Below are 22,280 nucleotides of genomic sequence, written 5' to 3' on the forward strand. Positions count from 1 at the left end.
TGCTTTGCAACTTCTCCTGTAACCTGATTTCCATCAAAATGTGTTCTGCTCCTGTCAGTCACAATTTTAATTACAATTTTAAAGTAATAATTAGAATGAGAACAAAGTACTATTTTGTAAAGATTTTATTGGTAATATATTGAAAGTTCCCTCTTGTAATTAAAGTGGAATTTTACAGGTTTCCACTGCTGTTTCGGAGACAGAAACTATACAAAACCTCCAGTTCCTGTCCAGGAAGAATTCAATGACATCACATCAGTGCAAGTAAAAAACTGATCTGTTTTCAGTGTGGATGATCCTTGAGTGATTTCAAGTTTACAAGTGAATACATTTACCTGAACTGAAATGTAAATATGAAGAGACTGGTTCAGCATTTTCTCAGGGAAATATGATGCATCATTTTTCATCGGACCTCATTAGAAATAAGGATTATACACAGTACTTCTCAGACTGTCCAGAGCAGTAATGTAAAAGCTTACAAATTTGCTTTAATTTTTGTTTCTTATTTTGATAGATTGAAAACCATTTCAATTCTTTAGTTTCAAGCCTTTCTATGTGGTTTGCTTTTTGGTAAGTAGGATAAAAGGCAACTTGATAAGTATCACTCCCTGTAAAAAAATAACTAAATAATTGTGCAAGAGGTGATCTAGGGTTCTTGTCATGCAACTTAAAGTTGGTTGCTAGACAACTAAAATATTCTTTTTTTTTGGTTTATGCAGTTGTGACTTACACCAAGTAATAAACTTCAGACATTTTCTGTAAATGTGAACTGTTGAGGTTTACAACTTTGCTCATAAGGGGGTACATTGTTATTGCCACAAAAATGTCACGAGCTTTCCTTGAGTGATTGAATCATCATTATCTTGCTTTGTCCATCCTACGACAGAAAATTCTGATATACAAAGAAACCCCACAGGAAGATTGAACCATGGCTTCAGTTTTGTTTATTTTCCTTTTTCAAGATTGGATGTCAATGGTGAGGCCAGTATTTACTGCCAATCACTAATTGTCATTACTGTGAACCACCAGTGCAGTCTTTCTGGTGAAGGAACTCCCAAAATGTTGGCAAGGAAGTTCAAGGACTTAGACCCAGTGATGAAGGAGTGGCAATGGATTTCCAGTTCAGCATGCTCTGTGATTTGGTGGGGAAACTTCAGGAAGTGGTGTTCCCATGTGCCTGCTGCCATTGCTCTCTGTGGTACCAGAGGTCATGGGATTAAAGAGCTTTGTGGAGTAGTCAGGCAAGTAACCACAGTGCATTTTGTAGATAGCACACACTGCAGTTATGCCTTCCTGATGATGGAGGGTTTGAATATTTAGTTTGGAGAATGTGGTGCCAATCAAGCAGGCTACTTCATTGTGGATGGTGTTGAATTTCTTGAGTTTTGCAATCATCCAGGGAAGTGAAGAGTATTCCATCATCATGCCTTGTAGATAGTGGGAAGGCTTTGGGGTGTCAGGCAAGTCTTTAGCATTTATAGGCACAGTATTTACATAGCTGGTGCCATTAAGAGTAACAATCAGATTGCTGATGGTGGGGGACTCAGTGATGACACTGGCCTTGAATATCAAGGATTGAAGATGATAGCCCGGCACTTTTGTTGCATAGATATTATCCACCCATGCCTGAATGTTGTCTAGGACTTATTGCAAGCAGGCATGGATTGTTGCATTGCCTGAGTTGAGAACAGAATTGAACATTATTTGCCAATGGTTGCATATTGCTACTTCTGGTAACAGAAGGAAAGTCATTGATAAAACAATTGAAGATAGTTGGGCCAAGCACAATGTCCTGAGAATATTTTGCAGTGATGTCCTGGGGCTGGGATGATTGAAAGCCATCCTCCTTTGTCTAACTATTTGAGTGCTTTCCCCTTGACATCCATTGACTTCAGTTTTTTGCAGGTCTCGTTAATGCCACACATAGGTGCTACCAATATGTCAAGGGCAATCCCTCTCACCTCTCAATATGCTCTTTAAACCATGGCTGTAATGAGGCCAAGAGTGGAATGGTCCTGGCAAAGCCCAAACGGGGCATCAATGAGGAAGTTCAGCAATGAAGGGATGGAATGGTGGCATCTTCCAATACTTTGCTGCTGATTGGGAGTAAATTGATTGGGTGATAATTAGCTGGATTGGACTTGTCCTGTTTTTTTTATGAACTTACATACCTGGGCAATTTCCACAATGTTGGACGTGCCAGTGTCGTAACTGTACTGGAAAAGCTTGACTCGAGTTGTGGCTAATTCTGGAGCTTGCCTACTCCCATAGGCTTTCCTGCATCCAGTGCTGTCAGCCATTTCCTGATATCACAAAGTGAATTGAATTTCTGAGGCTTGGCTTCTGTGAAGCTGTGATGACCTTAAATACTCTCCTACCATTGTTGAGGATATAGTTTGGAGCTTCCTCCTCCCATTATCTGTTTAATTGTCCATCACCATTCACGGCTAGATGTAGCTGGAGTGCATAACCAAGATCTGATCTGTTGGTTGTGGAATTGCTTAGCTGTGTCTGTTAAATGCTGTTCATGCCGTGTGTAGTTTCATCAGCAGGCAACTTAGTGTAGCAGTCAGCATAACACTTTGCAGCACCAGCGACCCGGATTCAAATCCGGCCACTGTCTGTCAGGAGTTTGTACATTCTCCCTGTGTCTGCGTGGGTTTCCTCTGGGTGCTCCGGATTCCTCCCACATTCCAAAGACGTACGGGTTAGGAAGTTGTGGGCATGCTATGTTGGCGCCGGAAGCATGGCGACACTTGCGGGCTGCCCACCGAACACTCTATGCAAAAGATGCATTTCACTATGTGTTTCGATGTACGTGACTAATAAAGAGAGCTTATCTTATCTTATCATTTCTATGTTCACCTGGTACTGATCCCAGCACACCCTCTGCATTCTTTATTGTTAGTAACATTAGAATGAGGGATATGCTGGGCTACGAGGTTATGGGTTATAGTGAAGAACATTGCTGCTGCTGCTGACCCTGAATGCCTTACAAATCCTACTTTTGAACCGGCAGCTTTGTTCTGAGTTGATCTCCTTTAGCACGATTGTGTTGCCACATATCACAATGGATGGTATCCTCAGTGTGAAGACTGGGCAGCCTCCACAAGGACTGTGCAGTGGTCACTCCTACCACTGCTGTTGTGGGCAGATGCATCTGCAACAGATAGATCAGTGAGGAATGGGTCAGTGTAGATTTTTCTCTCCTGTTAGTTTGTTCTCTTCCTGCCACAAATGCAATCTGGCAGCTTTGTTCTTCAGCTCTTAGCCAACAAAAGCCTCCCTCAGTGACAGTCCTACCCAGAGTACATTCTATGCCCTTGCTACTTTCACTCTTTCTTCCAATTGTTATTCAATGTTAATTAAGTTTGCTGAGGGAGGACAATAGACGGTAAGTAGGAGGAGGTTTCCTTACCCATGTTTGACATGATGTCATGAGACTTCATGGGGTGTGGACTCAATTTTGAGGACTCCAAGGGGTACTCCTGCTGTAAACCACCATGCTGCCACCTCTGGCGAGTCTGGACCTACCTGCAGACTGTGATGGAGAAGGGTGGGATGTTGTCTGTAGGGTATGATTCTGAGAACATGATCACATCAGATTGTGCTTGACTGGTCTGTAGGAGCTCACCCAGTTAACATGAAAATTATCAGATGTTTGAGAGGAGAATTTTGCAAGGTTGTCTGAGCTTTGGTTGACCTTATCACATCCGAACATGGTGCCTTGGTGATAATGGGTGCTCCAAGCAGTTTCTGTGTTAGTAAATCTGCTGTTCATTCCAATGTTAACTTATAATGCAAGATGCTTGAAGTGTGGGAATGGTATCTTTTTATGTTTCTTTTGTTTTCTCTACTCAATGAGATGAACCTGAGATTTAGACAAACTCTGTGCACCTTCAATCTGTAACTGCATGAAGGCCCTAGTAACAGAATGCCAGCTGCCATGTGCCATCTTTGACTGTAAATTCCCTGGAAATCAGCAGCACGTTGGCAAAGATTAACAGTGAGGAAGTAACAAAGTGCAGAAGGTGTCAGTGTACAAATCCAATAGGCTTTCAGCCCTGGGCCCTTGAAACCACTGTAATTAATTTACTGGATTTGTAACCCAGAGACCTGGAGTAAAGATGTGAGTTGGGGAATTTAAACTGATAAGTAAAATCTGGAATTAAAACGCTGTCATCAGTAATGGTGACATGAAAAACTGGAGTGTCTGAGTTCTTTTGAGAAAGTAGTATTTCCTACTCAGTCTAAGCTTTGTGATTCAGCAGACCTGCATCAATGTGCTTGATTTGGAAGTGGCTTCACAAGCCAGTTTCACCAAACTGTTACAACACTAAAGATGAAAAAGACCACACGTTATTAGGATTCATCGCAAAATCGTTTTTTTGTTGTTGATACAGTTACAAACATGCATGGGTATGGTGGGCCTAATTCCCAGTGAATAGTAAAGTTTCTGGCTGGAGTATGTTACTGGGCAGAATGAAGAGAGATTTACACAGCTGCACCAGTCTGAAAGCCTTCAATGTTGACGCTGCATGATCATGATGAAAAAATGCTGCATGTCCTTGTGCCACATTCTGGTTGTTGAGTGCAAAAAGGAAAGCCACCAAGATGCCCAAGGGTAATAAATGCAAGTGAAAAGGAATAAAAGAGTAACATGAACTAGAAGCCAAGAAAATACCGAAGGATATTAGAGTAAATGTTATGTAAACTGTAGCTTATGTAGTGATCGCTGAAACTGACAATCTTCACTGTTTCTGGTGCCCTACTTATAAAATTGTAGGAATTTGGGGATATAACACAGAATAGCTTCTTGTACCACATTGTTTTTCTCTCACACATACACACACAAACAATGTTGTGAAACTCTGAAATTGCAGCTCTGTGTGTGTTGCCAACTTGTTTGCAACAATGAACAATGAGTAGGCCAGTATGATACATTTGTGGTTCTTTTGGTAGAGCTAGCACAGACAACTTGGCTGAGTGGCCTCCTACTGGCTTGTGAAACTCAATGAAATATTTGTTTCTCCAGACAATGTGGTCTGGGATCCTCTGCAGGGTCCACATTACACATGTAACCAAGCAAAACACATTCCACAAATCTACAGACTATAAAATAAAATGTTACATTAATGTTATTGCAAAGGAATGACAGTAGGAGGTTGTGCATCTCAAATACCCTGAGATTGAATCGATAGAGAAGCTGATGGGCATGTGAGAAAGAGGGCTACAGGGACTGATGGAATTGCTCTGCTGTGAGCCAGTATGGACCAAGTGAGCTGAATGGCCTCTTTCTTCATTGTAATAAGTTAGTAGGTAGATTGAATTGCAAAGAGTAGCTGCAAAAATATTCTGTTGCAGGGAACAGGGGGCAGTAAACTGCACACTGCAATTTTCATTGAAATACTCTCCGTAAATCCACAATGACCATTTGATGATGTACGAATAAAAGTATACCAGACAATTTCTGGTTAGCGAAGAAACCTTTGTTTCTGTAAAGGATTCTCCCTGGGCACTATTAACAACATCTGCAGTTTTCATACATCGAGCAAACCAACTTCAACTGTTCAGGTCAGCAAGTAACTGATCCTCACTAAAGCATTTCCAACATTGTTATACACAATATCATAAAGAACAACAATCCCATATTTTAGTTGGATTCAGAACATTAACATGTCTTTTCTTAAATGATGCTGCTTCAGATTTTTTTTTTATTGATATTTTATTTGACCGAGACATGGGTATTATATGGGTAAATATCATATCCACTCTGTCACTGTTATCAGTATTTGGAGAGTTTAGTTTCCTATTTAGCTCTGCAATATTCATCTCGACTGCAAACTCATCTTGGGTATTTGTTATCTGCTTTTAGTTTGTGAAAATGCTGCTGAAAGATCAATGTTAGTGATTAAACCAAAGTTAAAGCAGATAATACCTGCCACTTGAATCTGCTACACCCTGTAGGAAGTGGCTATCACTTTGCTTCCTGTACAAATTTCAGAGTGAAGCTCCAGTTAACTTTATGATCTGTACTTACATTTGAATTAAACTATTCATTCCCCTTTGCTGTGAATTTCAGCTCGATCCAAATTCCCATTTATAGAAGCACTCTCACTCAGCTCTTACCTGACCCCATAATCAGCTCATTGCTCGAGTTAATGTGGCCCATCGCTGCCCTTTTCATACATCGAGCAAACCAACTTCAACTGTTCAGGTCAGCAAGTAACTGATCCCTGCTGCTGACTGCCAACGTAGTACCTGCAGGACAAATTTACAGCTCATTTCAAGAGGGTAAAGACATAAACAAGGAAGTCCAAAGCAAGATTCTACTTTGAACGACTCAATATCTCAGATGCTCTCTCAACTGAACAGAAAAAATCTCATGGCTCCATCTGTGTAAAGAGAAGTAACCCAAATGTCCTGGCCAATGTTTTTCACTTAACATTATAAAACCAGAATACCTGGTCCTGAACATAAATGCTATTTGTAGGAGCTTGCTTGCCAATTACCTACAAATAGTGTAAAGAATAAATATTAATAAGAAATCAGTCCCTTAAAAACAGATTAAACTTTAGCTGAAAGGTGAACAGCCAATGGTGGAATGGATTGAGGGATGACTGACAAAGATAAAAGATGGCAGTTACTTGGTTTCTTAAACTGGCAGCGTTTGGCTCGTGAGCATTGCAGCGTTTGCTGCTGGAAGTGCTTTTATTCCAGCTCCCTCATGAATTGCTAACCTCACCCCTCCACCCTTCCCCATGCCCATCCTCAGTGCAATCAAAGACCAAGCCAGCATTAACAATCTTTCAAAGACATTTCATTGTATACATATTGTGCTATTTTAAGAATAATTTGAACAATGTAAGTACTGGACAAGTTAAATGGTATCATAGAAAGGGAACTCCAGACTTTTAACAGGCTTGTGTTTGTACTTTGTTAAATAAAGCACTTTTAATTTACAAAGAAACAGTTTCTATCAATACCAAAGTAATACTTAGATACTAAGGAGAAAATAGTCTGTTTATTACTTCCAGTTCAGAATGGGGTCTTATTGTCAGTTCTGCAATATAATAATGAAATCTGAAAAAAAAGCCTATGAGTATCACTTACACGTTGACTATTGAAGAAACAACATTACTACAAAAAGATCAGCATGATAAATCTCACATAACCTAGTTTTACTTTGCAGCCTTTGTTCTGAGTGTGGGGAAAGGAGGGTCCAAACACATAGCGGAAGCACTGTAGGAAGAACAGTTGGGTTCGAATCCAACTCATGGGCAGGCTAACAAGTGAGCAGATATTATGCGTCAGGTCATGGAAACAGAATCACATCATGGAAGGAGGCAACTCAGCCCTTTGAGTCCATACTCACTCTATGTAAGGGCACTCCCTGCCCTCTCCTCGTAGTCCTGCTAGTTCTTTCTAGACATTTATCCAACTCCCTTTTGAATGCTGCAGTTGAATTCCTCCCTGCCCCCCACATTACCCCTGGCACCCATTCCAGACCCCAATCGCTAGTTTTTCCCCTCGTGTCACTTTTGGTTCTTTTGATAATCCTCTTCGTTCCAGGCCCCTGGTTTTTTACCCTTCCCCCAACCGGAACAGTCTCTATCCACTCTGTCTAATCCAGAATGCCATTTTTCAAACCACTATCTCAATCTGTTTTACCGCTTTCAGTGTATACATTCCCCCAAATCACTGTTTTGCACTCTCTTAGAAGGGTGCCCTCAGGAGGCTACATAAACTACTCGTTCTTCCTAACAAAATGTAATACTTTGCAGTTCTTGCATTACATTTCATCTGCCAGCTCTCTAGCCCTCCCACCAGCCTGTCCTCATCTCCTTTGTGACTAGCACCATTCTTCTTGCAGACCACACCTCCATGTTTAGTGTCATCTGTAAATATGGAAATTTAACCCTGCAGACTCAAATCAAAATCATTAAGTATTAAGAAAAGCCACAGTGCTGGTACTGACCCCTGGGGATCTCCAGTGTACAGATCCCCTACACATTTTACCACTACTCTCTTTTCTGTTACTTAGCCAATTTAATATCCATGTGGCCCCAGCCGCTTTTATACCATGTGCTTCAATCTTGATGACATCTATTATGTGCCACTTTATCAAACTTCTTTTAGAGTTTTATCCAAATTTCCCTCCTCCACCTCTGTTACTTCATCAAAAACCCTATCTACTGAGTTAAACATGAAATACCTTTCACCACTCTACGCTGGCTTTATCAAATCAATTCACCCTTGTCAGTGACTGATGATTCTTCCCAATTATTGCTTTTTGAAGTTACAAGAGGATAGCTGGATTTCACAGTTTTTACATGTCTTAGAACATAGAACAGTACAGCACAGTGCAGGCCCTTCGGCCCATGATGTTGTGCTGACCTATACAAACCTACTCCACGATCAATCTAACCCTTCCTTCCTACACAGCCTATAACCCTCCATTTTTCTTACATCCATGTGCCTATCTAAGAGTCTCTTAAATGTTGCTATTGTATCAGCCTCTACCACCACCCCCGGCAGTGCGTTCCAGGCACCCACCACTCTCTGTTTAAAAAAACTACTTCTGACATCTCCCCTAAACTTTCCTTCACTCACTTTAAACGGATGTCCTCTGGTATTGGCCACTACCGCCCTGGGAAAAAAGTTGTTACCATTTCTTTCTTTCTAACTGTCATCAATCTATCAACCAGCTGGCAATTTTAAATTGTTTTCTCGGTTTCCCAGTTCTGCCAAGGGTCTTTGACCTGAAACATTAATTCTGTTTCTCTTTCCACAGATCCTACTTGACCTGCTGTGTTCCCAGTATTTTCTAATGAAATATTGATGCTAACCATAATTTTGTCATCAGGCTAATACTAGATTCAGCAGTAATGAATGAATGAAGATGAATGAATTCTTTTTCTACATCAAGGAGAAATTGAAATGCATTGGTACATACAGGCATTAAAGGCAATACCAATTTAGCACTGAAATGGGTAGCCAGTGCCCAGTGTGTAAAGGTGTTGGATTTATTGGTGTATCCACATTAGGACCTGTGAATATGCAAGGATCTGTTGAGCCCACACCAAAATCCTCCTCTTTGTGTGTACAAAATATATAGTCATCAAATGGTCCTGAAGTAGCTTGTGCCGACATTTCAGTTGAAAGGCAAATCTGCACCAATCAAAGCACTCCTTCTCAATGCACCCTTTGACCCTTCTCCATGGCCACCATCAATGCTGTGAGCAATCCTACTGGGGTCTGTAAGGCACATCATGATCATGCAGGGAAGCTGATGACAGAAGTGACCGATCATGTGCCTTCTTGCCTTGGGTTTAGACAAGGTAACTGAACATCTGTACCCCGATGAACATGCTCTGACGTATCTCTGAACGTGCATACCAATGCCATAATGTATACAATCAGAGTGTGGAATGCACTGGTAAGTTGAACAGGTTCTCTCCCACCTTGAAGTGAAAATTGATCAAATAAATAAATTTATTTGTCCCAAGAATGCATCTGTGTAAATGATTCTTTTGCTTCACGACATGGGAAGATTTTCATATCCAGCCTGCCACAGAAAATCCTGTAGAATTATATGGAATCCGTGGCACACAAACTGTGTGAAATTCTGATTGCTGCATTACAGGAAAGATGTGGGGGCTTTGGAAAGGGTGCAGAAGAGATTTACCGGGATGCTGCCTGGATTAGAGGGTATGAGCTCTGAGGAGAGGTTGGACAAACTTGGGTTGTTTTCTCTGGAGCATTGATGGCTGAGGGGAGACCTGATAGAAGTTTATAAAATTATGAGAGACATAAATAGGGTAGACAGCCAGAATCTTTTCCCCGGGGTAGAGATGTCAAATACCAGAGGACATGCATTTAAGGTGAGAGGGGAAAAGTTTAAAGTTGATGTGTAGGGCAAGTTTTTTTCCCCCACACAGGGAGTGGTGGATGCCTGGAAGTGGCTGCCAAGGGTTATCAGTCACTTCTACTGATAGCCTCAAGTTTTATGCACTATGCCTGTCAATATCAGGTACTTTCATAATGTTAAAGATCTCTGCTGGGTCACCAACTTCCACTAAACTTCCACCAATGGAACCAAGACTTTGATGTTCATGCTTATTGGATACCAGTAAAGAATGATAGAAACAAAGGAGTTGACCATTCAGCCTCTTGTGACTGCTCCAAACTTCAAAAACTTATCAGTTACTTCTGTGAAAGTTTCCTGCACTAACCTCACATTCCTTAACACTGTATCCCAAAGTCCATTGATCGGTCTTGAATGTACTTAGCCCTCAAATTTCCACAGCTCTCTTGAATAGATCATACCAAAGATTCTTGGTGAAAAAAACCTCATCTCAGTTTGAATGGTCAGTCCCTTATTTTGAGACTGTTAAAGTTGATCTAAAATTGCCTTGGTCATAGAAGACAGAGGGTAGTAGTGGAGGGATGTTTTTCTGACTGGGAGTCTGTGACCAGTCGTGTTCTGCAAGGATCAGTGCTGGGACCTCTGTTGTTTGTGAGCTGGATGAAAATATAGATAGTCTGATTAGTAAGTTTGCAGATGACACCAAAATTGATGGTTGTGGATAGTCCAGGAGGCAATACAGCAAGATGTAGATCAGCTAGAAATTTGGGAGGAGAAATGACTGGTGGAGTTTAATCCAAACAAGTGTGAGGTGTTGCATTTTGGAAGGTCAAATGCAAGAGGAAAGTATACAGTGAATGGCAGGACCATTAGGAGGACTGATACACAGAGGGATCTTGGAATGCAAATCCATAGCATCCTGAAAGTGGCAACACAAGTGGATAGGGTGGTAAAGAAGGCATATGGATTGTTTTCCTTCATTAGTCAGGGCATGGAGTATAAAAGTTGGAAAGTCACATTGCAGCTATAATAAACTTTGGTTCGGCCACATTTGAAATATTATGTGCATTTCTGGTCACCATGTCATAGGAAGGAAGTGGAGGCTTGGGAGAGGGTGCAAAAGAGGTTCACCAGATATTGCTAGGATTTGGAGGGTATTAGCTATAAGGAGAGGCTGAACAAACCTGGGTTGTTTTCACTGGAGTGTTGGAGGCTGGCGGATGACCTGATAGAAGCAGATTAAATTATGAGAGGCATAGATGGAGTAGATAGTCAGAATATTTTTTTTCCCCCAGGGTGGAAAGATCAAATACTAGAGGGCATAGTTTTAAAATGGGGGGGGCAGGGAGTTTAAAGGAGATGTGCAAGTGGTAGAAGGAGATACAACAGCAATGTTTAAGCAGCATTTCAACTGACACATGAACAGGCAGGGATTAGAGGGATATGGGCCATGTGCAGGCAGGTGGGATTAGTTTAAATTGGCACCCTCATCGGTGCAGACGTGGTGGGCCAATGAGTTTGTTCCTGCACTGTACTGTTCCACGTACCTAACACCACATTCTAGGGGAAAGACCATCCGTCATCTAGCTTGTCAAACTTTGTAAGAACTTTGTATCTTTCAAAGACATCACCTCTAATTGTTCCAAATTCTAAAGATTTCAGACCCACTCTGTTTAATCACTCCTCATTGGACAATATCCCTATCCCAGAGATCAAACTGGTGACGCTTTGTTGTATTCCCTGGATTGAAAGCAAGGCCTTCTCTAAATAGAGAGACCAGACCAGACCAGGACAGAATGCTCCAGATACAGTCACACAAAGGCTCCTTTGATCCTAACAGGAAACTAACCACCACCTTGCACCTCCTCACCCCCACCCCCCACGCATGCCTTTCCGACTCATCATTCATGACCAAATCTATCTTCATATTGTTCCTATTTTACTAAATTAATCACTGATTCCAATAACCCAGTCTGCAGAACCACATCAGCAAATTCCAGGAATCAGTACCACACTGTGGTGTACTGCTGTTCTGTGAATCATAAGCAATATGGGGATATGACTGACAATATTAGCTTAAACAGTTCGACATTCAGCATCTCTTCTACTGCCCACTTATTGAATTACTGGAAAATAAGTTATAATAATGAAAAGATGGCTGTAGGAGTTCAGTTTTGAAGAGAAAGTGCACAGTAATTTTGCATTTCTACTGTGCTACCCACATCCAAAAACATGGAAAGTTTATGCAAATGCTCAAAAGGAATATCCATTATATACAGAAAATATCAGCATCGCAAAATGTCAATATCAGTTCTGTGGCTTTCAATGGGAAATTTTCACAGCACCAGCGGCTTATGAAGAAATTGGGCTCAGTTACTTCCAGACAGTAGGTGTATCTGTGCAATGAGTAAAGGAAAGTTTCAGTCACGTTGTTTAAAGATTCTCATTTGCCCATTGGGATGGAAGCAGTGATTTTTATTCCTTCAGCTGGTGGTGGATATTTATTTTGTACCTACAATTGCCAAAGACCAATGATATGCAGGCCTTAATGATAAACTTTCGTGGAAATTCTCCGGTAAAACAATAATAGGCAAGTGTGACTGGGTTTGAAAGACCATTTCTCACCACTAGAACATAGATTTAAATCCAGACCATACAAATGGAGGTGTGTCTGTTGACTACAAGGTTCTCTATAAAATGTGCTTCTGCACTTTCATTCTAGTTTATAATGGGAATGGGACCTACAGAAATAAACTACCATAAATTGGAACTAATTGCCAATTCCCAAGAGGAGTCTAATGTAGTTGGTATTGGAGCCATTGTCCTTCATCACTCTAGGAAAATGACGTGGGTGGAGTAATGTGCACAGAATATCGTGCAGTTTCAGGTAGATCGATTAACTACAATTTCCCCTTAGTTTCTGCCTTTGATGTAGCAAGAACATAGCATTGTGGGCAGTGGTGCAGCTAGTGACCCAAGTTCAATCCTGACCTCCCATGCTGTCTGCGTGGAGTTTGCATGCTCTCCCAGTGACCACATGGGTTTCCTCCAAATGCTATGGTTTTCTCCCACATTTCAAAGATGTAGGGGTTGGTAAGTAAATTGGTCACTGTAAATTGCCCCTACTGTATAGGTGAGTGGTATAGTCCGGGGGGAGTTAATGACAATGTGGGAATAAAAAAGGGATTGATGTGTAAATGGGTGATTAATGATTGGCAGAGACTGGATGGGCCAAAGGGCCTGCTTTTATGCTGTTTCTCTCTGGGAATCCTCCCAGGATGCTACATAAATGTACTATCAAACAAAAATTAACAATCAAGCCACTTGACGTATTGAGATCAATAGCTTGAACAAAATGGTAGTTTGCAAGGAGCATCTTAAGAAAGGAAAAGGGCTTTATGCACAGAATCACAGCCTCAGCACCTCAACAGCTGAAGGTGTGGGCATCAGTGGCAACGGGATTAAATTCAGGGATAAATAGGAGGCCTGTGGAATGTAATCAAACTGAAGATTACAGAGGTAAGCAGGGGCAGAAGCAAGGATGAGTGCTTAAAATTGAGGAGTGACTGAACCGAGAGCCTGTGTAAGCCATCAAACACAGAAATGAAGGTTGAATGGGATACAGAACTGTCCTTACTTTGTACGCAGCTAATCTGGATTTCCATCTTTTACACCCAAGATGGAAACTTGTGAAGTTCCCAGTGAACTCTCATGTACCCAATGCAAAGTATCAACTGACTGGACCTTGAAGTAGCTATCACAGGGTCATGGGAAATTTGAGCGAAAGGAGATACCTCACAGCAAAATTATCAATACAGGCAGATGAAAAAACTTTTACTACTTTAATTAAACATCCATTGTTAAATCATTAGGTTAATCATTGAGATTACCAGAGCACTTGGGTTGGGATCTTCACTGACATATTAGGCATCAGGTGGAGACCTTAGGAAGTTTATGTTGCTTAAGTCCAACATTCACACATGACTGCTTTTTCCTCCCTAAATAAAGAGATCAAGTTCATACGTGGCACATCCACTGCCATCCCTGAAGCGAGCAACCATTTCACAGCAGGAAGTAGATTTATTGAATGATACAGGACAGAAGGTAGCCATTCAACTCATTGTGCCTCTGCCCTAAAAGAACGATGTATCTCGCTCCTCATTCCCTTTCCTGAGACAGCACCCCAGATGATGCAGCACAGCTTCTGCCCAAGGTATCAGCCTGGATTACATTGCTCGGTACCCTAGAGCGAGGTTTGAACCCTGATCTCCTGTCTCATGAGCTAGACTGCTAGCACCGACCAATGTCAACACAGTGCCAGAGAACGCATCCTTTAACTTAGATTAAAGCAAACAAACTCCACTTCACGTCAGCCGAGAGTTAGGTCTTCCAATCCATGTTATGCAAAGGGTTGGCTTCAGAGTTGCAGAACTTGCATGGGCACTTCAGATTTCTTATTAAAGATGTCAAACCCATTTGTTAGAAGGCAGACTGCCGTCCTTGTAGGAGGTGGAACGTTCAACGTGTTCATTTTCAGAAGATAGCAAGCTGTTTTATGGAGGAGGAAAAATTGTGCCAAGTTCTTTCGTTGAGATGATTCTCGCCTCGATCAAAGAAAACTGCACTTTGAATGTAACTTTGTCTGAATAATGTGTCAGGGAGCCCCACCTTGATTGCTGAATGCATGAGAGCAGCCATGAGAGTCTTGTCAAAGTCAGCCTTGAATGTGAAGATAGGACCTCAGGTTTTAGGGTTAAATTACTTGGCATCTCCCATCCTTGGAAAACATTCCTACCTAGACAACTGTTATGCTGAATGACAGTCCTGTAACAAGGTTGAAGAAACTGACCTTACAGGAGAGAGCTTGTGAAACCCAGACTGAGAGTAGAGAGTCTTTACATTTGTTTATTAAAGAGCCCTCACTTCTTCAAGAGAAATGCTATGAGGTTCAAGATCTAGCTGAGCAACACCAGTAACTCTCAACATATTGGGAATAGGATGGGGCTCAAAGCAGGAAGGTTAGTTATGCTTTTAATTGCAAAGCTTGCTTTTTTTTAAAAAAAAGGCCATTTGATACTTCGTCATACGTTAGTTTGGTTCTGATATCTTGGATCATCTTCATGCTTGACTCCCAATTATGAATATATGAATGCACCTTGATCTCTGGGCAAAACTTTGCTAACCTGCAGCTAACCAATCAGCTAATCTTGCAGATCTTGAATGGGAATACTTTACAGCAATATTAGATCTTAAATAAAAACAGAAAATGCTGGAAACACTCAGCAGGTCAAGCAGCATCAGTGGGGAGAGAAATAGAGTCAACATTTCGGGTCAAAGACCTTTCATCAGAATGGGAAAGGAGGAGAGAAAACAAGTATGCATTAAGATGCAGAGAGGGGGAAGAGTCGAGAGAAGAGGGTGTGTCCGTGATAAGGTGCAGACCAAAGTTGTCAAAGTGAACATGCAGACAGATTATAAAGAAATAAACAAATTGAAACAAAGGTACAACCACATCTGTGGAGCGATAAAGGGAATGGTTACCTGAAATTGTTAAATTCAATATCAAGTCCCACCAGCTTCAATGTACTCAAATAAAGGCGAGGTCTCATTCTTGGAGCTTACGTTAAGCATCATCAGAGCAATGTAGGAAGGTAATAACACTGAAGTCAAAGTAATAGAGGGGGAAGGAGAGAGGATTGAAGTGACAGACAACTGAAATTGGGGTATCCTAAATAGAAGTGTTCTGCAAAGCTGTCACCCAACCTGCATTTGGTTTCTCCAATGTAAAAGAGACACATACCAATACCATTGTGAGCTCCTAATGCAAAGTACACTCAGATTTCCAACACCTGCCGTTTTTGCTCCAATTACCAGCAGATCTTACATTAGCTTTCAAAAACAATACAGCAGCTCAACAAGTTGTGCTTCCAAGCTTAAAATGTGAACCAAATGATTTTAAATAAATAATGTTATAACAAATGATATATCCAAACTGACAAACAGAAAATAAAGTGGCAGTAACTCTAAGCCAATCAAATCCTTCGCAAGTGGCTTATGAAGCATTGCTCTTCACCTTCAGGAACACCATCATGCATTTTCTGACACTCCCAGTCTCTCTGCTTTGGAATTCCCAGCATCTACCTGTATCATGGAATGTTCCACAGGCCAACTCCATTTTGTACAGGAGCAAATATTTATCCCTCAACTGACATCAATAAAACACATTATCTGGTCATTAACACATTGCTGTTTGGGGGAGCTTGCTGCCCACATATTGTATTGCAAGTGACTACACTTAAAACATTTTCATTGGCTGTAGAGTATTTTGGGGGTGTCCAGAAAAGGATCTGAAAAGTGCTACAGAAAAGCAAGTCTATTTTTAAAGTTTCCCAGGACATCACTGACTTTGAAAATGAGACGTCCAAAAACAATTTCAATCAAATCAAAAAATTAATGTGCATTTGAAAATTGTGCACTAGCCTGTATTGAGAAACATCCTAAGACTGTGACATATCACATTTGTTATAAAACTTTGGCTTTAGCTGGCTGTCAATTCCCCAAGCTCAACGAGTTGAGGTTTTAAAAGGAGCACCCACTAAATTAAAATGTATCATCCATGTCATTGCAACCACTCCAAGGAAGCCCTTATCCAGCGAATTGTTGTCTCTAAAATCTCCACAAGTCTTGTCTGATGAACGTGTGTCCATTACAAGTTGGGCAGTGCTCTACCTTCTGTGGACACGATGATGACCAATCAGATTGGAGGCGCTCTTGAAGCCCTTGCCACACTGCAGGCAGCGGTAGGGTCGATCCTCGGAGTGTGTGCGGTAGTGCACCTGCATGGTGGAGGTCTGCCGGAACGTCTTGGCGCAGATGGGGCAGGCGTAAGGCTTCTCGCCTGTGTGCGTGCGGCGGTGGCGCACCAGTGTGGAGCGCTGGCCGAAGCCCTTGCCGCAGGTCTCGCAGCTGTAGGGAGGCTCACCGGCGTGAGCCCGGCGGTGGGCCAGGAGCTGGGCCGGGTCGCCGAAGTGCTGGCCACAGAGCGGGCAGGAGGCGGGCTGCTCGCCCACGTGGGTGCGGCGGTGCGTGGCCAGGTGGTGCGAGTGCAGGAAACGGCGGGAGCACACCTCGCAGGCGAAGCGCCGCTCGCCCGTGTGGATGCGCCGGTGCTTGGACAGGTTGGACGAGGTCTTGAAGCTCTTGGCGCAGTCGGAGCACCGGTAGGGCCGCTCCTCGCCGTGGATGCGCCGGTGGACCATCATGGTGGAGGACTGGCGGAAGGCCTTGCCGCACACCGGGCACGGGTAGGGCTTCTCGCCCGTGTGGGTGCGCTGGTGGGTGACCAGGTGGTGCTGCTGCACGAACTCCCGGCCACAGGCCCGGCACTTGTACTGCTTCTCGCCACTGTGGATCAGCTGGTGGATCAGCAGGTTGTAGGAGGTGCTGAAGCGCTTGCCGCAGGCTGGGCACCAGTACGGCCGCTCGCCAGTGTGCACCCTGCCGTGCCGCTTCAGGTCGCAGTGCTGCTTGAAGCTCTTGCCACACTCCTCACAAGTGAAACGTCTCGGGTTGTGTGGTGAGGAGACGGGTGGGACACTCCCGTCTTCAGCAGCCTCCTCAGTACTGCGGTCCGTTTCTGATGGCTGCAGCTTCTCCATCGGGCCTGGAACACAGCACATTGGTATTCATTATACACCACAGCCCATACTCAGAGGCAGGCGAATGCATTCAGACTGTGTCTCAAGCCCTGCTACCAGGCAGAGATCTGTGCACCAAAAATCAGCATTTCTCAATCTCTCTCCTTCCAGGGGGCCCTATGGATGTGTAAAGAGGCAGAGACAGCCAGTACAGATGAAACTTATTTTTTTTGATTTAAACGCTCTTTATCATGCAGCGTTGACAAAAGAAACACAATCCAAATCAAAGAAAGCGGAACACAAACAAAAGGTACCGCCATGCACAACGAGAACCATACTGCACAAATAGCAAATGGTGCTAGGTGAGGAAGGTTAGTAAAGATGCAGTTCGTAGATTGTCTTAGAGAAAGGTTTACCCAAGAAATGTATCCACACAGTCATTATTAAATGAGTAAATAAGAACAAGAATGAAGGTCTGCTCTAAATTCCATAAAATTATTTTGTGGATGGCACAAACTGCAGCCACATGAACGAGGCAGGACCTTTGATGTGAATGGGACTATGCTCATTGAACATGGTTGGAGCTGTGTTCATCCAGGCAATTATAAACTTTTCTGTCGTGATCTTGATCAGCCTTGCATGTAGCGAAAGGCTTTGGGATGTTAGATGGGGAGTCGATCACCACAGCATACACTGCCTCTGTTGTGCTTTTGTGACTCTTCATGTGTTTCTGGTCCAGGTGAGTTTCTGGTGGATGGATACTTGTGATAAGATAATGCCACTGAGTATCATGGGTAAGGTGGGTAGATGATTGTCTGCCACTCTTGTGGGACAAATGTTACTTGCCACTTTTAACCCTTGTCTGAATGCTGTCATTCTGCATGCAGGAATGGGTTGCTTCACTTGCTGAAGAGTTGCAAATGGAACTGAACATTGTGCAATCATGAGTTAACATTCCCCACATGGTCTTACGATCCAAGAGAATACCTCCATTTAGCCCGCCAGGAGAACAGAGACTTCCAGTTTCCTGTAACTTTCATTCTTCATCCCACTGATCTGTCTCTGGCCTCTTACTCTATTCCAATGAAGCCCATCTTTCAACAACCATGTTTCAGCTAGACTCATTGAATCCAATAGATTCAGATAAGCAAGTCTTCCCAGTTTGAGACAGAACTGCTCAGTATTTCCTTCTCCACAGATGCTGCCTGGCCTGCTGAATATTTTCAGCGCTCTCTTTTATTTCACACTTCCAGCCACTGTAGTTTTTGTTGTTTCACAGTCCCAGCTTTGTGTGTGTTTTTTTGTTTCCTTCTCTGTCCACATTCATCTTCTATTTACATCTTCTCCAAAAAGGTTAGCTGCAATGTACAAGCCTTTACCACCCTCCCTCAGCTGACATCACATTTGTCTTTTGGTGGTCATCTCATCAGCCGTTCCATTTGTTCTCTCCACCCCTCCTCTTTTCTGCAACGTAAAAGATGTTCGATTTCTAACTTTACCTAGTTTTGATGAAAGGTGATTATGGACAGCATAGTGGCACAGCTTGTAGAACTGCTGCCTCACATCACCAGAGACCCAGGTTAAATCCTGACCTTTGGTAGTGTCTGTGTGGAGCTTGCACATTCTCCCTGTGACCTCATATGGGTTTTATCCAGGTGCTACAATTTCCTCCCACACCCCAGTGAAGGGCTCGTTGGTAGGGTAAATTGTCCACTGTAAATTGCCCCTAGTATGTAGGTGAGTGGTAGAATCTGAAGAGAGTTGACAAGAGCAGAGGGGGAATAAAAATATGGCATTAATGTAGGATTGGTGTAAATGGGTGGTTGATGGGCAGTGTGGACTTAGCGGGCAGAAGGGCCTGTTTCCATGCTGTATCTTTAAGAATTTAGTTCATCAACTTTAATAATTAACTGTTTCTCTCACAGATGCTGCCTAACCTGAGTAGTTGTGGCACTGGATTAACAAACAATTTGCTGGAGGAAGTCAGCGGGTTGAGCAGCATCTGGGGGTGGGGGGGGGGGGGGGAAGAATTGTTGACAGTTTGGGTCGAAACCCTGAATCAGGGCCTGACAATTCCCCCCCCCCCACAGATGCTGCTCGACCCACTGAGTTTCTCCAGCAAATTGTTTGTTGCTCCAGATTCCAGCATCTGCAGTCTCTTGTGTCTTTATTGTTGATTAAGTTGCCTCAACTCAGTCAAAGCAAGTTGAAAAGTTGCTCAAGGATACCTTCAGTGTCTTAGGTGATTTTAAAACCTACCTGGAATTCATGTAACTGAATATATTCTTTATAAACATTGAAATTTTGACTGATGGGGCAAGTGTTCATGCTCCCAACGTTTGTTTCACCTCTAAGACCCCAAGTTTCACCCACACCATGGATAATAAACATGGTTACTGTGCCACCGATACCAAAAATGCAGGCTTTTCATTATTCAAAGCATTTCTAATGTGCCAAAGCCAGGACAAGGCTGTTTTATGGAATCAGGAGGTAAGCAACTTACTAGAGAATACCCAGCCTCTCACCTACTTTAGCCATCATGGATCTCTGTGGGTGTGCCAATCATATTTCATCTAAGATGAGGCAATATCTGAATTTATCTCCAGAGACAAGATGCTGACCTTCAGAAAATGATCCCTACAATCAAGTCTATTTACCGTACAACATGGTGAGCCGAAGGGACTGTTTTGTGCTGTAACCAAACCAAAAACGTCATAATTTCATCAGTGCCATGTACTTAGGTGACCATTCAAATGCTTTTACGCTATTTAAATTGAGGTGGGCAGCATCACATCCAAACATCATCTCATCTTCAGGCATTTCAAATATCTCTGTCACTAAAATCAAATATGGCAAAGATGGACTTTTGCCCTAATCAATCCTAGAGTCGGCAAAACTGCAGCACATCACGCCTCTACCAGTAAAAAAGCAGCTAGCCAGGCCAATCCTACACAAAAAGAACAAAATTAGCACCTCTCCCTGAAGGAAGTTAGCAACTGGCCTCTTTGGCTCTCAACACCAATGTGAGAATGGATCTGGTAGGGATATAGGTGCACAACACAAAAGAAATCGCCCACCTTGTGAAACTGGCACAGCAAGGAGAACGCGCACCCAGTTAAGCAGCGACTAAACGGGGAAAGGCTGCCATGGGATATAAACAATGTCATGGGCCGGCTGGGCCCAACAGCCCTGCTGTCAACAGTATAAAAATGCACCTATTGTTTTAATGTCAAACCAAAACAAAGTGTCCTTGCACATATGACATTGTTTCCTCTGCAGGAAATTGCAAGCTCGGTTTGCATGCAGCCGACTTCTGTCACCGAAGGCTTTTACCTGCCTTTGTCTGCAGCAACTCCGCCAACCTCCCGCCCGCTGCCTACCGACTTCTCCCACTGACAACAGTCCTGCTTCTCCTTCCGAACATGCGCCGTGTTCTCGCCGCACCAACGGCAGAGATAGAGGACTTTCTGACCCGCTCAGAGTTCTGGGTAACGTTCGGTTTACGGAAAAGTACGGCTGCCATTTTCTTTCAATTTTATTTTTTTGCGGTGCATTACAGCGCGAATTCACATTAAACTTTATAGACGATTTCCATCATTAAACGTCTTTCACGACGCCTGGATAGCCCAATGCCCTTTTCCATCTATATATTACTTATGAAGTATATTCACTTGTTCATGGAGTCAGAGTCCTACAGCACGGTTCAATCCGATCAAGATGCCCATCTACGCTAATCCCATTTGCTAGCGTTTGGCTCACAACCTTTTAAACCTTTCCTATCTATGTACGTGTCCAACTGTCTTTTAAAAGTTGTTATTGTACCTGACTCAACCACTTCCTCTGGCAGCTCATTCCTCATACACACCACCCTTTGTGTAAGAAAGTTGCTCCTTGAGTTCCTATTAAATCTTTCCCCTCTCACCTTAAACCTGTGCCCTCTAGTTCTTGATTTCCCAACCCTGGGAAAGATTGAATGCATTTACCCCATCTATGCCCCTCATTATTTTATACACCTCTAGAAGATCACCTTTCAGTCTCCTATGCTCCAAGAAAAAAATCCTGGCCTGTCCAACTTCTCCCTATAACTCAGTCCCTCAAGTTGTGGCAACATCCTTGTAAATCTTTTCTGCACTCTTTCCAGTTTAATAACATCTTTCCTATAGCAGGATAACCAAAACCTATGCTTTCTAGTTCTTGATTCCCTAACCCTGGGAAAAGGCAGAATGCATTCACCCTATCTATGGTTGTAGGAAATAATTGTACAGACTTTGGAACCACAAAATGGATTCTCATTTGCAGGCATTTCCTTTACACTATAAACTAAATATTTCAATTTTTTATGTATCAACATGAGAATCTTGGTTCATTATCTACCCAACATTAAAACTGTCCAGACAGGCAGTGCTATGTGATCCCAGACACCCTCTTTCTGTAGTTTCTTGGGAATCATTGATCAATGGAAGAGTTTTTGCCCAAAGACCCAGGGTGGCAGAAAGCACCAGGGATTAAGGCGACAGTGTTCTGCTTCTTGACATACTGAAATTGGGTGCTCATAGCCCTCTAGCCTTCTCCCTTCAATTAACATCCTCTCCTCATCATAAAGGACTGAACATTTGATTTTAATGTAAATCAAATAGTGAATGTATATTCTACGAGGATGTGTGTCTATCTTAGCCCAACATCTTATCATCCCTGTCAAGAGGAAGGAATCAAACAGGGGGGCTGTTAGACTTACCCTGCAGGACATATTTGGGTTGTTTCAAAGTTGAAAGTAG

The 22,280-nt window shown here is 42.7% G+C and overlaps 2 protein-coding genes across 3 annotated transcripts in view; one reads left to right on the forward strand and one right to left on the reverse strand.

Moving 5' to 3' along the window:
• LOC127583339 (tumor necrosis factor receptor superfamily member 5-like) overlaps positions 1 to 5,689 on the forward strand; it is a 30,659-nt gene extending 24,970 nt beyond the window's left edge. The window contains exon 6 of one of the 2 annotated variants that reach the window (XM_052039208.1): positions 179 to 5,689. In XM_052039208.1, coding sequence (XP_051895168.1) covers positions 179 to 276 — 98 coding nt within the window. In that variant the 3' untranslated portion in view covers positions 277 to 5,689. The remainder of the gene's footprint in view (positions 1 to 178) is intronic. The other variant, XM_052039207.1, reaches the window with a different exon arrangement.
• Positions 5,690 to 6,809: 1,120 nt separating this feature from the next.
• LOC127583337 (zinc finger protein 3-like) lies at positions 6,810 to 20,872 on the reverse strand. Its single transcript, XM_052039206.1, has 2 exons — positions 20,839 to 20,872; positions 6,810 to 17,531 (listed from the first exon to the last, which is right to left on the reverse strand). Exon 2 carries the CDS (start codon positions 17,524 to 17,526, stop codon positions 16,594 to 16,596), a length of 933 nt encoding a protein of 310 aa, XP_051895166.1. The 5' UTR covers positions 17,527 to 17,531; positions 20,839 to 20,872; the 3' UTR covers positions 6,810 to 16,593.
• Positions 20,873 to 22,280: the final 1,408 nt, after the last annotated feature.

Source organism: Pristis pectinata, chromosome 26 (assembly GCF_009764475.1).
Source record: "Pristis pectinata isolate sPriPec2 chromosome 26, sPriPec2.1.pri, whole genome shotgun sequence".
NCBI lineage: Eukaryota > Metazoa > Chordata > Chondrichthyes > Rhinopristiformes > Pristidae > Pristis > Pristis pectinata.